Source organism: Periophthalmus magnuspinnatus, chromosome 23 (genome assembly GCF_009829125.3).
Source record: "Periophthalmus magnuspinnatus isolate fPerMag1 chromosome 23, fPerMag1.2.pri, whole genome shotgun sequence".
NCBI lineage: Eukaryota > Metazoa > Chordata > Actinopteri > Gobiiformes > Gobiidae > Periophthalmus > Periophthalmus magnuspinnatus.
In genome coordinates this window covers 8545046-8563561 of record NC_047148.1, presented here as the reverse complement: position 1 = coordinate 8563561, position 18516 = coordinate 8545046, and the positions used below count along the sequence as shown (strand labels likewise).

Below are 18516 nucleotides of genomic sequence, written 5' to 3'. Positions count from 1 at the left end.
TTATTAGTTGTCTATAGTCCTGTATTGTCTTAAATGAATCAAACACAGAGAGAGCACTGGTGCAATGAAAAACAGCCTGTTTGGAGCTGGACAGTGTAAAGACTTAGTCCAGTGAAGAATCTCTTGTCTCTGCCTGTGGACATAGGAATGAGACATGATCACCATATGATTATCTTCATATTGTACATATTTAACATTACATTTTATTCAAGCAATATAATAATGAACCAGGACAGAATCACAGTGAACAATAGAGAAAATGTGCAAAGAATCCTCACCTCAATGGACATTCAATAACATCTTTTACAAAATCCTCGTGCTGCCACCCTGTACAAACAAGTGGTTAAGCTCACTGGGAAGCTCACAGCCCTCAGTTTAACCCCAACCCCTCACAGTCCTCCTGGATCCATCCACACTGCAGACGCTCCTGTAACTATCCTATGCCCTATGTACATTTGAATTTTCCCTCCAAAAATGGGGAGCGGAATTCCTAAGGGAGGAGCTTCACCAGAAATCATAATAAAGTCATGTTTTCTCATCCTGATCAAAAGATGCATCGTAAGACTTAAACATGTTGGACACAGAAAGAAAAAAATTCAAAAAGTCGAACTTGTGTTTGCAGTTTGATCAACTCTTCTAGACCATTTTCTCAGTGTATGAACTCTATACAATTATTCATAGTCTCTGGGATGTCAAGGGCAACCCGGAGACTTTTTTTTTTTTTTATCACGTTCCAGGAACCTATTATGCCTCATTTTCTTCCACAGTTCAAATCTATAAGATATTCATAATAGTTATTGTTAGTAGGTAGCGCTCACATTTCTGAACACTGCTGCATACTTCTGGCCTTTCATGCTCTTGTTGTGTTCACTGCATGACTCCTGACCAATTTGTGTTTGTGTGGATAGATGCATGTGCTTAGCAACAGAGCAGGGTATTCTGGGAGATGTGGCGCGAGAGGAATCCACTGGGCATGCTCAGACGCACTCCAGATCATTGAGCAGCATGCTACAGGTGCCACCAGCCGCGACTGTGCGTGGTACCATCAATGTAAAAAATAAGTCGTAAATTATGGGGGGGGTATGCCATTTAAAGATGCGCTATGTAATTTTTCTGTTTAAGCGTGCACCATGAGCTTCTTTGAATTAATTGTTATTGCTTGAATGTTTCATGCCATATCATTATCGCTTACATTTTTTTTTCAATTATAGGTGTTTTTATTGCTAAAACACACCTTTAAAAACATGCAAGTTTAATATTGTGGAACTTTTCAAGTAAAGCTACATCTTCGTGGAGACAAACAGATGACGGACATTCGGTGGTGTACTCGATGGTGTACTTTTAAAAAAATTGCAAATGTTCCAGTGTACCCCTCTCTTAGCCATTACAAAATAAAAATATTGTTACTATTTATATGTGTCTCAATAACATGTATGTGAACTGGCTGAACAGGGAATCCACTGAAGTGCTTTTATATCGGAGTCCACCTTTACTCCATGTGCACGTGCTTATATGAATGACTGTATCTAGTTCAGTGAACTGCTGCAGTGTCTAACCAGGTCACGGTCAAATTCAGATACAGTGATGGCAGACAGATAGACGGGGGCATACAGGGAACTGGGGAAGGAGAGGTAAAGGAGGACGTGAGGACAAGGAAATCTTACAGATTAAATGTGTGAATCATGAGTTTAATCCGCCTTTTTACATATACCAAAAAGTACCAAATCTTCAGTTAGCTCGCTCTCTCACTCACAACCTTCCCCTTTAATCGATTGTGGTCCCTCAATTGTCCAGGTAGTATTTCCATAGTGGCCCATGGGCCTATACTAGTGTATGTGTTTGTATACATGTTCTGATTCAGCTCAAGATCATTCTAAGGCTCTTCGGGAAATGTTCATTTCTGCTTTGTGACTTTTTTAAGATACTAGATACTAGAATTAGTATCTAGTTCAATATTGATTTTTAATACTTTTGACAACCCAAGTTTTGAGTGAGGATTTATTTGCTTTCGGATGCACTGAAGGCTTTTTTCATCTTGGGGTGGAGGTTTCTGATGGACACAGTGAAACTAGTGGTTGGGTTTTGCCATAAAGGTTAGTCAAAACTTCTTCACTACTGCAGGCATGTCTGTAGATCTACACTATAGCTTTCTTTATTATAACAAGAACAAGTACCTCTCTCATATGGGGACACGAAGAACCGAAACAACCAGAATAAACACTATTTCTTACTCACACTTTAAATGACATTTGTTACTACTACTTATAGGCAACTACTCAATACAAGTTGCCTATAATTGCCTTATAACATTTTCAATCCTGTACTTTTAGATACTGTATAACTTTCATATATCCATTCCTCTTGAGACCCAAAAAGCAATTTATTTCTGTAACACAGATGAGGAAGTATTGGGTGTCCTAAGAAAATGTAGCAGACAGACTGTTACAGAAGCCATTACAGATATGGTGATTCTTATAAAAGAGAAGAGGATTGAAGAGGGAATAGAATAATACATTTTAAATGTGCAACTTTGATGGTGGTTTGATGAAGAATCATTGTGCTAGTGCATAATGTGTCGACAGAAATTTAAAAATTATTACAATCAGTGCTTTATCAGAATACCATTATTATTACTGAATAATGGTGATAATTAATATTGAAAGATTTGCTTAGAATATCAAACAGGGACTCCTAGACTTCCCTCATCCCAGACACTTCCACCATCTCCTCAAGGTGTTTCCAGGCCGGCCGAGAGATATAGTCCCTCCAGCGTGTTCTGGTCTTCCCTGGGGTCTCCTCCCAGTGGAACATTCCTGGAAGACCTCCCCAGGGAGGTCTTCCGCTAGTTCTTTACGCAAAGCTCATGACCATAGGTTAGGGTAAGAACTTAGATTGACTGCAGGGCTGACCCAGCCTATAAACAGACTAAGCAGCTGCTTAGGGCCCCAAGGCCCATACATTTATATTGAAAATAATATAATATATCAAGTTTTATTGGAAACAGGGCTTTTGTGTTTACAGCAGCCTAAATATCCCTCTCAAACAATTATATTAGTTTTATATATATATAGTAGCAAATGTCTGCTGCTGCTACATTTGTTTTTGAGCCGGGCAGAGGTGATTGCAGCTATGTGTTTACACACATGCAAGGACCCTTTATAATGTAAATGTTAGCCCACTGTCACCAACTGGAACGCATTTAAATTCACCAGACACTTGACTAGAATTTCAAAAATCCTATCCCCTTATATCTTTGTTTACTGTTCTTGTGACTGTGGTAGTTGTGACTTTTCGGATGTTTTCAGTCTGATGTTTGTCATATAAATACAAATACAAGGTGGTCAAGTTGATGAGGGCAAAGTCATAATGTCGTCAAATGTGAATCACCAGCAGCTGAGTGAGGATACGTCCACTGTGTGGGCCCCAGAGACAAATTCAGCTTAGGCCCCCCTGAAAGCTAGGGCCTGATTGACCGGTAAATCGAGAGCTTTGCCTTTCGACTCGGCTCCTTTTTTTTACCATAACAGTCCAATACATTGACTATATCACTACAGACGCTGCACCGTTCCACCTGTCAAACTCACACTTCATCCTTCCCGAACCAGACCCCCTCCGGCCCCTGACTTTAAAACAGAGAAAAAGTTTATGATCTGAAAATAAGAAATTGTTTATTTATATATATATTTATTTATTTATAGCATTGGAAAAAGGTTTGTCAATCGATGAAGGGGTCCCGAGGTATGGAGAAAAGCACTTGAAATACCACAACATACATGGTTTCCACTTTATACAAAACCAATGCCTGTCAGTCAACTCACTCAAGTGGCCTGTGATTGGCTCTAGGCAGTTTCCATGGTAACTGTCCTCCTTGTTGGACATTATTGTGAGGCGAACCTGATTGAGCAGACGCGCAGAGGTGGGCCACTGTGGGAGGAGTGGGCTGATAACCCCCCGACCCGACATCGAAGGCATTTCACATAATTATAGAGCACAGCAAACACTCACTGCTGCACTTTCTGCCTCACAACCTCTTTGGATGGAAACACTAGAGGGACAATTTAGGGACACATTTCTGCAAGGTTTGGCCAGGATGTAAGGGGGATGGGGAAAGCTGTGATTTGTCCGAAGTGAGGTCTCAAATACAATAATTTCACAGTAAAGGCTCTGACTTTCAGAGAGATATAACCTTGGATATCTGGTATTCAGAACCTTTCTATGATGGATATTGTCTTAAATGTTTTCCCCTACCTCTCAATTTGTCATCCAATTACAATCAAAAGATGGATAAAATGCTGGGGATCAATTTCCCTATGCAGCAAACAGTCTAGACTAGCTTACCTTAATTCACAACTGAACAACTTCCCTAATATAACATGAAAACATACTTTTCACACCACTCTTGTTAAGAAGGTTAGTGGTTGACTCTGGAAGCACTTGTTGCCACAGGTGACAGGTCTGTGGAGAGGAGTCCCACTCAAGCAATAATAAATGCTTTTGTGAGCAATAAAAAGCAGTTGCAACACCCACAACCAGAAAAATGACACAGTACTCCTTTAACCATGCTGCTAACTATAACCATAAACACTGATCTTTACCTTATCATTTCCATATTCTTAAACTTTGAATGACCAGTCACAGTGGACCATCCCTCTGGAGTATACTATCTAGCACTATTTTACAAACTATCCCATGCTTTGACCATCAAAACTGTCTTTTAGCAGAAGCCTCTTCTGACTGTTTTGTGTCAGTTTTCTTCTCCTCTTGTGGTGATGGACAGCTGTAGGTTATATTAGAGACAGATGAGACTCTGGGGAAGGACTGAGGATGTGCTGATAAAACCATAAATCTACTCTGTCAGTTTCACCAGCTGTCCTTCACTGTGATGGTGGTAGTGATGGTACAAACTGGGCTAGTCAGTTTAGAGAACCAGGATTTGATGAGGCTGAGTTGACCTTACTTGATGTTATTTGTGATGCGAGTACACTTTGATTGCTGTGCTTGATGCTTTGTTATTTCTAATGGTAGAACTATCTCCGCACAGTTGGGTTCCAGAATGATAAAATGTACCCTAGCAATTAACAATTCAAAAACATTATATCTTTTGAATGGTACTCAAAATGGCACCGTATAACAGGAAGCTGAAACATGAGCTATAAGCCTTTGAAACATGACTACAATTTAATCTAATTTCAAACTATGTGCATGCTAATAGTGCTCGAGCATGTCATTGTACAATATTGTACTTTATTGGCACATTTCAACTTGTTCAGCGTTCCTCTTTTCTCTCAGTGTGCCTTGCCCTTGTCCCCGAAGAGTGCGTACATTCAATTTCAAAATTTCTTTTCTAAGTCAACTGTGCTTTGTTTATCCTTGGTTTATTGGAGTGCTGTAATAAATTATTTCTGTTGAAAAAGTATTGTCAGTGATTGCAATGTGTAAAGATTCTACCTGCTTAATTGTATTACTTTTCTGTGTGAGGTCAACATATTGATTTAGCAGAATTATTATAGTAAGAGCCACACAGTTTAAACAAATACACTATGTACATTGTAGAGATTGCTATGTGTTTCGTGCACCTCTATAGTCCAGCCGTTGGACCCCAGCACATGGACAGAACAGTAGGGAGACTCACTGCTGATCCCTCATCACAATGCATGATCAAGTTTTCTCATCTTCCGTCACATGGTGTCCTTGGTCATCAGGGAGCGTGGACGGTTATTACATCATTTATGGGTCTTATTTATGAATTAGGGTCACAAACATAACATAATATTAGAGTGTGAATGTATTCCAGACAGCAATTCTTGGTGAGTTGAATGAATTCTGTATTTTACTAATATCGATTTTACATAAAAATTGCTCCACCAGTATTTTTACATCTATTGTAAATGAGACAAATTATGGAAAATAAAGAGTTATCCCTCAATAAGTTGCTTGCTAGGCGAAAAGTGGAGAATGTGTTCAGTTTCGAAAAGGAATCATTGGACCCATGTTTTACAAAATGTTAAATTCTAATCTATGTATTTGTATTTGTGATCATTTATCACTTACTAAGAAGTTAAAACCCAGTACAGCAGTACATTTGACACATTCAAATTGGATTCAGTTGCTGTGAATCTGTCACATAAAAGCTGAAGAAATGCTTTCAGTTGGAGTCTTTGCAGCAGCACCTCCTCGTCATGCAGACACCACATATTTCTTGGATTCCTCTTTACCTTGAATCATTTGCGTTTGAACATTTCTGAGTATTGTGGATTACAGATGGCGAGGAACGGTAAATGACTTATTTTTGATGTGCTATGAATTGGATTGTTTGACGTTGGCTTCAGGTAATCCTCAGATGAATGAGCGATGAAGTCATTTAGGGCAAAGGCGCTAATGAAGTGGTCTGTTTGTGACTAGCCCGATGTGCTCTGCAAGTACTAAAAGACTCTTAGTGGTTTTATTTTTGAGGAAAGTCATTTGTAGAATCAATAATGACAAAGCGGTTTATTTTATTTTAGCGCAGTTTTCATAGCAATTCAAAACAAATATACTATCTTTAAATTGTCAAAAATGCTCAAAATGTCACCAGGAAACGGGAAACTGAAACCATGAATTGACACGCTAGCACCCAAACTGCCATTGTGTCCTTGAGCTAGACACTTCTCCTGCCAAATGACAACAGAATAATTTACCACTCCATGTGACAGTGGACAGAATTAATCTTTGCCCTCGTAATGCACTTGGAATTTAAATTTTGTGATTAATCCAGACCACTGTATTAATTAATTAGACATTCTAAGCATTTTTTAATATTAATTTTCTGAACAAAACAAGGCTATAAAAAATAAAACATCTTCCTTTAAAGTCTCTGCTCCAAACCGCATGCATTTACTGATGGAGTATTGGCTGACCCTAGATGATTGATGATGACAATTAATAGTTCAGCCGTTTACCATTGCGAGATAGGGCCAACAGCATTTTACCATTCCAGAAAGGGCCAGTGGATTGAAACTGTGTGTTCTCTCTCTGCTCAGTGAACAGTACAATTCAGTGGGAAATAAAAGCACAGGTGGAGGCTGCATCTGGATGTAGCTTCTGATTACTATCGCTCCAACCCTTAGGTCTAGGGAACTATAATAACTTTTACTAACTATTTTTTGGCTGTTACAAACCAAGCAGTCATCATGAAGTTTGTGTGGCAATGAAGTGAATCTTTTATTGCATCTGATCTAAATACTTTAAGTAATATAGTAACCCTAAAAATAAACTCTGTTATTTGAGTTTATGGGGTGGGCTCCTGTGACTTAAATAGTGGCTTTTAGCTCAAGCTTGGGGGTGAAGTCTATATGACTCATTCACTTAAGTCTGTGAAGTGGAAATCCTCAACCTGTTTCTGTACACACACATGCACACTTAGAAACAAGTAGAGAGGAAAGGGAGAGAGAAAGAGAGCATTGGAGACAGAGAGAGATCAGACAGAGGGGTAGAGAAAGAGTGAGAACGACAGAAAGAGAAAAGAAAGAGGGGGTCTGAAAGTACCAAATTGTTTTTAATTAATTTGAATAGCATTCATAGAGTAAATATACCTGCTTTGTATTTTTATCCATGCTCGTGAGGAGCACAAAGACACTTGTGACCCTTTTAGAATTATAAATCCATGTGTATATTAATAGGTGAGAGTACCTGATCTGCACAAAGTGTCACAAGAACATATTTTTTCTATATTTTTGTTGACATGATATTATCCATGAATTTACATTTATAAAAATGTTTTGTATTTTGTATAATATATTTAGCTTTTTATTGTGTGCTATTGGTGCTAGCTGCTGGATTCCTGAAGTGCTTTGAAAGACTGTACCATGTTAGCAGTCACTCACAGATCTGTGTGGCTGAGACAGAGGTGTAGTGATGGATTCACACAAGAGGAACAGGTAACAGGAACAACACGGCAAGAAAGCAGGAGGCACTGAGAGCTATTAGAGAAAAACTGCTCATCTGAGGAAGATCTCTGTATATTGTCTTAGAGTGACTAGAACTAAAATGTTATTCATAACAACACACTATGTGCTTTAAGTGTTTGGTTGCACACTTTGGTGAGGTTTATTTTAGTGTTTAGATATGCACTTTAGATATGACTTTTAGATACTTTAGACATGCACTATAAAACTTATTTCAGTCTGGCATTTGAATTCCATTCATTCAATTACAAATTCATTTGAAATGCTAAAAACAAGCCTTTAAAAATGAATTCTTACTGTGAGCGGGGTCAGGATTTGTAACTTGGTCTGTTTGCTTGTCTCTATGAAGAAATAAGTTAAAGGCCATATTGTAAAATCTCATACAGTGGAGCAATAATATCTCCACGGAGACAAGCAGGTGAAAGACAGTTCACCACAAAAGTGACATAGTGCAGCTTTTCTCTTTACTGTGTTCACTAATATTGATTAATTGTGACTGGAAATTGACTGTAGGACTTTGTGAACCTGTTGATCCTATAGCAGAGGAGTGCAGACAATAAGGGACAATAAGGTTACTCATGTGTAGAATAACATGAACATAAAATAGCCTAATATTCAACACCCACTGGAAAACACCATTAGATGCCTGGTGCTTTGTGTGTTTTATAGCCTCATATAATATATTGTAACCGTCTTATAATGCCAAAAACAACATAAGAAATACCCAATATAATCCAGTTATTCTGTTTTTCTGTTTAGAATTGACAGTATTATATCATTGTATAAGTTTTAATAGTTGCAACTTGCTTTCATAAAACACATTTTCTTATCCACATTGCTCATTTTGGTTTCATATCCCATTGCCATCATAATCTCTTTTGACATTATTCCCTGTAATAAAAAAAGGTCCTACCCGACTCCTCTCAGAAATATCTTGTATTGCTAATGTCACTTTTTGGCCCAGAGCGATGATTTTCAACTCTCTTTGCAGGTACTTTAAGAGGATTTAGTGCTGTCTTAATATGAACTTAGATGTCATAACTGCTTGTTTAAAACATTATCATATTTTCCAAATATCCAAATTGTATTGTTAATGAGAACATTTGTAGAAGAAAATGTGGCTTTCTAGATTACATACAAACCTTACCTTTGCACAAAATCCTATTGAACAGGGCAATACTATGCTGTATTATGTCTGCCAAGCCAAATGAGGCATCCTAAGACTTTTCCTCTAACACTTAAGTCATTACAAACCAGAAGAAAGAACTAAAAAAGGCTTAGCTTTTTTTTTTCTTTGCAAATAACAATTTACCAAGTCAAAGTGGCAGTTTTGTGTTAAAAACATTTACAATCCATTACTTTTCTGGTTAAGGTGTCATTATTTTAGATGTAATGTTCCACAGTATTGCATTAATTCAGTTACAGGTGTTAGTGTGAGCTGCTTAACCTTTCCATAGATCTGACCTGTAACTTGGCCATCTGCTCTTCTTCATGTAGACAGATACACTATACTAAATACTTATGTTCACAATACTGTACTGTGGAACAATCTAGGTAAAGCAATAGCATCTCTATGGAAACAAGCAGTACGGTAAAGTTACATACCGTAGTTTGTTGTTAAAATACTATATTGTTTATGGAATACACATCCTACGTTGTTTTTTGTTTTAGTTTTTTTTTAATGAATTCTTGAGGCACCTTTTTTTTTTTAAGCATTTGTTTTTACTAACCACACATGTCCTTTTGTCTTCACAGAAACCTGCTGGACAGAGACACCTTCTCCAAGTCTGACCCAAGTAAGACCCAGCAATCTCTGTTTGACTTTCTGTTATCGTCTTGTTCCGTGTAAATGTTTTGTAGCCATAGATCAGTGGAACAGAGGACGTAATGGTGGCTGTGTAAACATGTTGTCCCTGCTCTCACGTTACAACTCTAACCTCCAATTGTGATTTAGAGACAGGGAGTATCAAATATAAAAAAAAACATGTTGGTTAAAAGTTGTTAAAACGTCTTCACACACGCCTTTTAAACAGACCATGATTATATTATATATTTTATGCAGTGTTCAGATTAAATGAAAAAAAAAAAAAAAAAAAATTCCCTCCATACTCATCTGTAATATATGCCAGAGTCTTAACAATGTAAAAGTGTGTATAGTATGTTCTGATCATTTATATATTTTTAATTTAGTTAAAATGATTATTCCTTCCTTGTAGATGTCTTTACCAGTACCTTGATTTTCATTGCATGCAGACTTTTTGTGCTTACTCTACTAAACATTTTTTTTTATCCCTATCCAATCAGAAAGTGCCAGTAGACAGACAAACCAATGTGAAGCCCTTTGTATTGTAAAATATGTTTAAAGGTGCACTATGGAACTTTTCTGATTTGTCCACCATATTACTCAACTATTTTCTGGCAAATCAGTCTCCCTATCAGAAAACGAGAGCACCTTTAACACATAATATTATCACATAAGTAATAAGGTTTTAGAGACCATGGATCTTATATATTTCCCTTCAAATAGTTCAAGGATTTCAATGCATTTGGGAGGAGTATGGAGATGTGCTTTAGATACTGGCTTTTTCCTCCTCTGTGTCTTAGTGTGTGACTCACCTCTCCAGGGCAGCTCTGTCTAAGTGTGTGTTTGGCTCAAGGCTGATCTGACTAATGTAAGGACCAGCTGAGACCCACTGCCTATAGAAAAAACAAGAGGTGGCTATAGCTGCCCATGTGGGCTGTTCATATTCATATCACAATAGTTCAGTTGTTTTTCTTCTAATTGTTTGACTAGAGTCATATTAAATAGGGGTGCCTCAATGTCACATTTGAGTGTTATGATTATTGTGAAAAGCATCATGATTCTTATCATTACATTCATTATTGACATTCACAATATTGACTAGAATATGAGAATCCCCTTGAGTATAGGGCATGATCCACTATATAAAATTAAATGTTTTGATTGAAAAGGTTTATTTAATGTGACAAGACAGACAGAATCTTGACATCCCTTCAGGAAATTTTATAAACTTAAACATTACATGACAGTCAACAGTAGGCCTATCACAATAACACAACCCTCCACAGCTCAAATCTTTTTGTATCACAACAGAGCAAAAAACAACAAAAAAATGCCCATTATTTCAATGAAAATATGCACACGATAAATATTGAATCCAAAAATATATTGTTCCATCTATCATATATTGAACAATAGTAATTATTGTGAAGGCCAGGTCCACAGTATAAATACACACTAACTCACTGGAATTGTATATTACCTCTAAAGCCCAAAGCACTAAGAGGAGCCTGCCTTGAAGAGGGCAGTGAGCAGCAGACATTGTGAGTGATGAAGACGATGCAGGACAAAGAGCAGTGTTGAGGCTGCCTTTTGCTGAGCAACTCTTTGATTATGCTGAGAGTGGTGCATTCAGGGCCCTGATCTGAAACAGTGTGACTGGGAGAGGGCTTCAGAGGGGAGAGAGGAGAGGAAAGAGAAGAGAGGAGAGGAAAGAGAAGAGGAGAGAGCAGAAGAGAGAGCAGAGGAAAGAGAGCAGAGAAGATAGCAGAGGAAAGAGAAGAGGAGAGAGCAGAGGGGAGAGAGAAGAGGAGAGAGCAGTGGAGAGGGCAGAGGATCCACATGTGTCACCTGCTGTGTTAAAAATACACCTCAGAGAGAAGAGAACTGATGCTCCAGCATATAGACATATTAAGTTTATGCAGAAATGTTTGAAGTATTAACTATTGATGAAAAGATTTTTCTGTACTTTTTTAACAATTTAACATCAGATTATTTAATTTTTACAAGATTATACAAACTGATGTTGATGCTGTAGTAGTAGTTTCTTTTTATGTTGAAATAAGTGTAATTGTCTTGATTATATGCTACCTATAGAATACCTTGTGAACATATGGAAGATACACCTCAGCCGGGTGCAAGCTCTTCTCTCCTCCAATCCTCTCCATCTCCAATCCTCTGCTTTCTCCTCCCCTCATCCTGCGGTCTTCTGCCCTCTCCTCCACTCATCCTCTGCTTCTATACTGTTCTATACTGTTCTTTTTTGTAATTCCACAAAGCCAATGTGCGTTCTCCCCTTGGCATTCAACTAGTGCTTTAGTAAAACCATATATGCTGCTAGTGACGTGTACTGGCTTTTGCATACATCCATGGCTTTAGTTTACCCAATAAATTCTGATAAATACACGAGAGACACGAGCAAAACTGAAATCCTTCAACTAATAAAGTTTTGTACAGCTAAATTGGCCAGCGTTGACGTCCATCTCTGTTTTTGGTCTACCAGAAATGAGGAAATGGAAGGTTCTGTTCGTTGAAACTAACTGTTTTCCCATGCTCACTACAAATAGCTGGTTCAAGATCATTAATACCACTGTGGCGTCCTTCAGAAATAAACTTCTTGTATACTTTTTTCCCACAGTGCAAATGAGTCGTTAATCCTTCACAAATATTGACAATAGTGACCCTCGTTGTGTTGCTCTGACTTTTCACACAGACTATAGTAAAGCTGACAGATGGACTGTGTCATGTGCAAATCTCAAGTGTCTAAACGTTTTGTCAAATCGTTCAGTCGAGTATTCGCTGAGCTGCATCTATCCTCACGCTTTAAGGAGAACTTTGAACCCTGAATACAGTTTGTTTAAAGCACTGTTTACTTAGACACTTAGCCATCATTGGACCGGTTCTACTGGGTTTGTTGTTTGTGGATTGGCTTATATATCTGTCAGACTGGCTGTTCTTTCAAAACATCATCCAAATCCTTAAATGTGTCAAATACTTTTATGTCTGCTACACTCAATATTATACAGTCTATTTTTTTATTCCAATTAAAACACATCCTCATACAAACCCAAGCCTGGTATCCTCACATTTAAAATAAATCACACTTACCAATGTTATTTGCTCTCAATATTAGAGCTGGTGTGAACACAGACACTTGTATCGTCATTTTCTGCTGCTCCAAATAACATTAAAGGCTTGCTAAAATGAAGTATGATAAATGACTCCTGTAATTTGCCTTTTAGTGGATTGCTTTGTTTTGGAAAATTGCATAAAGCATGAAATTAGGATTTTATGCTCTCAAATAGAAAAATATGCGTGTCTGTTCTTTGATGTTGTTTTTATATTATGCTTTTATACATCATTTGTCAAACTCTGCTGCCTTTGTTCTTTTTGTCCTTTTTGTCCAACTTTTCAAGTGAAGCCTGCTCAGTTACAAAGTGTTAGTATTGTATAAATAGATTTGATTATTAATCTATTTTTGTTTGCTTTTATTACAGTATGTGTCCTCTACACACAAGGAATGGGCAACAAAGAGTGGAGAGAGGTATGCACTCCTAACATGACAAAGACTACATCCTTTTCAGATGATGGGTTTGACTACATAAGGTGGGGCATGTTGGTCACCGTGTCTTATGGATTTGCCACAGTTATAATGAGCCCTTTAAGGAATAATGAGGCTATGTCTCATGCTCAGGAGAAAGTGTGCGCACAAATGAGTGTAAGCTAGGATCTTGAGATGTGTTTGAGAAGCATCAGTGCTACAGCAGATGGAACAGCAACCTGGAGTGTCGGGTGTAAGGCCACACACTGGAGCTTTGGTTCAGCGTCAGCACGGTGCGCACAGAATAAATAATACTGTCCATAAGCATTACAAATAAAGCTTATTAAAGATTATTATGCACTAGTATTGTCACAATGTCACATTTTCAAACCTGATTTTAATACTTAAAGGCTAAACTTTATATAAGAAAAACTGAGTGAGTGCTGGATGGTCTATGTGGAAATAAGTGGGGTTCCCTACTTTTGAAATAGAAACGAGGAGTGGGCAGGAGGAGGCGCTTTATGAATGAGGTATTCAGATATCCCCATTCATGGCCTCTTATCTTTTTTTTTCTTTCTATGTATTATTGTTATATCTATTAATCATTATATTCATTGTGCAGTGACAATGACTCATTGCTATACAGGGCATATGAGGGAGGGGGCAGTGTATCAGTATGACAGCACTGACAGTATGTGTCAGTGATGCTAAAAATGCATGTTGCACATCATTAAAATACTTGATCACAAAAAAGTTACAATTTTCACTGCAAAATGTAGATGCTTAAAGTATAATTCAAGCTTAGATTTTTAATAGGCTCAGTACATCCAAGGAAGCTAAAAAAAAAAAAAAAGCTTGTATTAAAGTGTTAATACTTAACTCACTAGGCCTGCTTATTGTAGGAGTATAAACATAAAGACGTTTGATTCCACATTCAGAGAGATCCACCCACATCTTTCTTTTTTTATATAAGTAAGTGTAAGTTCGAACTATTTAATCCATCAGGTGCCACCAAAACAACTTCAAAAACAGAAACCATGTTACTAAGAAACTAAATAATCAAATAAATCTATCTTAATAAAATCTATTGGAATAGAGCATGCAACGTAAAAAAAAATAAAATAAAATTTTACAGATGAACATGCAAACTGTTGTAATACTTTTGTATTATGCATGTACACTTGTAAGGACCATAACATAAGGAAAACAGTGTAAATGTATTATGTACAAAGACAGTTTTGAGACTTCTGAGGAGGGGATAGACCCTCAGGCTTGTGCTGTGTTCCATTTAGGCTTGGAGTTTGGATTTTCTGAGTTCCGACTTTAGTATAAATTTACACTGGAACACCCCACAGTCTTTTATGTGGAAACTTGAGCAATATTGCAGAACTCTGAGCTAGTTCCAAGTTAGAAAATCCAACATGGCTGTGCCCTGTGTATTGCGTGTAAAGTCCAACAGTTAAAATATTGATCTTATTTGTGTTATTTGTCATTAGCTCCTGTCCACCTGCTTCTGTGAACCTGCTCCTGTATAGTGTTGAACCTCTGCAGTTATAAATACATTTTTATTCTCCGTTATGCTAATGGAAACACAGGGATGACAAAAGCAAAAAATTCATTCTCAAGTGTTGATTTAAAAGTAACATAAGTAGTAACAATGTTCGGGTTAATAATTTGACCAGCATTTTGATAGATTTGAGCACTTTCCTAGTTTTTATTGCTACCGTTAAGTCGTTATTGCATATAGTGTAATGTAACAGTCAGTATTTTTCTAACGTGACCACTGAAACACAGAAACTCTGAGAAAACGTTACTCTGAGGTCCAAGCTCCTACCTCCGAGCATAAAAAAAATAGAGATAGATAGAGCAAGGGTACGAAGGATAGAAGACAACTTCATTTGTTGTGGTGACAAAAACAACTGTCAAAATGCACCCATGCAAACTGAAGTACAACTGGTATGATTTAATAAACTGGCACTGACCACAATAGGTATTAACTAGACTTGAATGAGGGTATCCCTATTCATTGCCTCTTATCTAAGTGGATATTTCAAAGTGGCGTTTAGCACAGGTAATGAATTCTAATCTATGTAAATGACCAAAGAGATGTGCTGCCTCTATCATTGGCAGTTATCCACAGTGGTGAGTGGTCTGTCATCTGCATGCATTATTAATAAGGCCAAGCAAATGCTAAAGTGCAACCTCACTGACCCCCATTGACTTTTGCTTCAGCTGATCCCGGTCCATTAGTCCAGAGATGAATATAATCCTCTGTAACCACGTCAAACTAATGCATCTCCCGGGGAAAAAAACTGTCAAATGGTTATTTCACCAAAGCCAGCTGAAGAGCTTGGGAAAATGGGCATGTTTAAGAAAGGCAAACAACAGTGTGTAGTGGTGGTGTTCATACTAAAAAATACATAAATCAATACTACATTTGTTCCATTGGAGACTTAGCCAAGTTGTAATGATGCCTTCTTTATGTTTCCTGTCTATAGTTTGGAAGAACAGAGGTGATTGACAACACATTAAATCCAGACTTTGTTCGGAAATTCATTTTGGACTACTTCTTTGAAGAGCGGCAGAACCTTCGGTTTGACCTGTAAGTACATATACTGCACTGATGTCTGTGATTGTCTAAACATAGTTTTCATATATTAGTCTCATCTTCTCTCTGTTCCTAAAACCAATTATTTCTGCATGTTAATTGGAAATCAGAGTTGGCTTTCTCACTGTTGTCCACTCGTTATATGACACTTCATTTGCATCATGTGGAGAAGGTTAAGTAGACTGCGGTTTCCAGTGGTACTTGATTAACTTCGAGTCATCGAACTTTTTAATATGGGATCCTTTTACAAAAAACTAAATCCAGTATTAGTGAAAACCATAGCTGATGAATGCAAATGTCTCTGTTTAGAAAGGTTCTCTGATGAATCTTTCAACTAATACATGGGGTATATTAACAATATTATTGTTCATTTTAGTTTAAGATTATGCTTAATAAATATGTAAATACGTCTATTCTGTTTTTCCGTAGTCTCCTCTCTGTCATATTAGGCTGTTGTCATTTGAGGGGTCGCATGATCTGACTCTGAAACTAAGGCCAAGTATTTCAGTATTACTGCATTACTACTACTGTAAATGTAGCCTAGCAGCCAGACTGGACTGCTCTCTGTTCATTCTATAGAGAAGGGTTTACTCATAGTCCAGACACCATATTTTGAGAATAGTCTTGGCCAAACTACTATACATGTATTCAGTTATAATTACTACTTTAGCTGAACAATAATTCATGCATGCATGGAGAAATATATATTTTAAGTAGTGAGTTTGGCCTTAGAGCTTGAAGATATGGTTTTGGTTTCAGTTCCAGAGAAGTGTCCTCCAGTGTTACCATAGGTCTCTCTTCGTCCTCTAACTATGCACTGACTTGCTGATCAGACTGACTCACTGACTTAGTGATAGCCCTGCTGTGACTAACAAAATCCAAGGCAGGTATTTATATACGTGCTGCTATAGGCTCCAGCTGCATCTCTTCACGTTTCTTTTTGATTTAAATAGCATGGGCTTTGGAGAGGTTATGAGAGGATGGTTGGCAACATGACAAGAAAAACATACATTGCTCTTTTCTCATTTGCTTTGGGCAGCATATACATATATGACATGTTCACGGTCCATACACAACGGTTTGTTAAGCTGATCAGAGTCCTTGTGTATTTATAAGGATTTGGGAGATACTGCCTTGAAATGCTTCCATACCTTATACATATTTGCACATCATTTACTTCTGTATATGTGTGTGTGTATACACATACACACACACACACACACACACACACACGCAAACATGTATTTATTTATTATCCCTTTTGTGCAGTTGACATTGTCCAATATCTGCTGTTGCACCAATGAGTGAAACAGTTTCAGTGGGGCTAAGCTGCACAGTGGAGCCCTTCACAAGAAAGAACAGACATAATTTGTGAAAACAACACAGGAAAAATATGCAGGGTCACAATGGGTCTGGGCCAGGATATATATATATATATACATATATATGTGTAACATTAGTGAGTTGGCCTGTAACATGTAGCAAAGTATGAATATGCAAGGCTTATTGTACAAATTGTTTTCCAAATGCATTCATTAAATTAATAATTAATTTATTAAATTTCAATTCAATAAACAGCAGCAACTCACATCCAGTTTTATCAAGTGCCAAAAGATCAACAACTTATTGAAAAGGTAAACTAAACAAGGTTTACCCTTATATGTTTTAATATAATTTGGTCACATTCGGTGGGCCGGATTAATAAGCCCAAAGGGCTGTGTGTGGTCCCCGGGCCATAGTTTGCCCACGTCTGCATTATAACATAAAACAAAAACAATATAGGCCCTTTAATGTTCCCAAGTGCACCTTTCCTCTTGATGTTTTAAGTACTTGCTACTTGACCCAAAACAGAGTAGTGATTCTAAATATATTCTCACCCTTTTCTCTGTGCTTAAAAATACAATGTAACTGTGTGCCTCCCTTAACCCTCCTCTGAGTCCCTGCTAATTGCTGCTACAAATAAATATGCAACATCTCATTCATATGTGTGTAAGTGTCATAGCTATAGTTCAGTGTAGCTCAAGTGAGGTATTTCTTCATGTTTGTGTGAATGTTGTAAACACATATGCAGAGACACATATTGTGCACTATGCCATCTGTTTTCGTGTCCATATTGTTTCTTCTCAGCCTGTGTATTGCAAAATGTATTGCGCTGCATCTAACAGTGAAGAGCTAACCTATAAAGCATTGCTAACCAAAGCGAAACAGCTTTTTATTTGCTACGGGAATCTTGCTGTTTTGTCTTCAGTGTCTTCAATCCCATGCCATTTGTTTCTATCAAAAGACCATTACTAGCATATGAAAGATTTCAGCTGCTAATGAAATAGTGTTTGTTGCCTCAGGACTGCACAGATTGCTTATATGCAATGTGTTGTCTAACTGTGATTTATGAGACCATTTTATGTTTAATAGACTTGTGTCCAAAATCGTAGTCCTCTCAGCCTGATGTTTAAAGTGTAGTGCAAATGCAACCCATTAAACTGGACACACTGACCAATATGCCTGCCTAGTTATTTAGATCAATATATTGTTAATGTACATATATACACACACACAGACTATATGTACACACTTTTTATTATAATGGTGATTTATGTGCCGTGAAAACCAAAAAACAAACAAA

General features: G+C 37.4%; 1 protein-coding gene across 1 annotated transcript in view; it reads left to right on the top strand.

The window, feature by feature from the left end:
* The window catches only part of LOC117391963 (copine-8), a 117025-nt gene that overhangs the window by 20893 nt on the left and 77616 nt on the right, over positions 1-18516 (top strand). The window contains exons 2-4 of the mRNA XM_033989921.2: positions 9699-9739; positions 13242-13288; positions 15784-15887. Coding sequence (XP_033845812.1) covers positions 9699-9739; positions 13242-13288; positions 15784-15887 — 192 coding nt within the window. The remainder of the gene's footprint in view (positions 1-9698; positions 9740-13241; positions 13289-15783; positions 15888-18516) is intronic.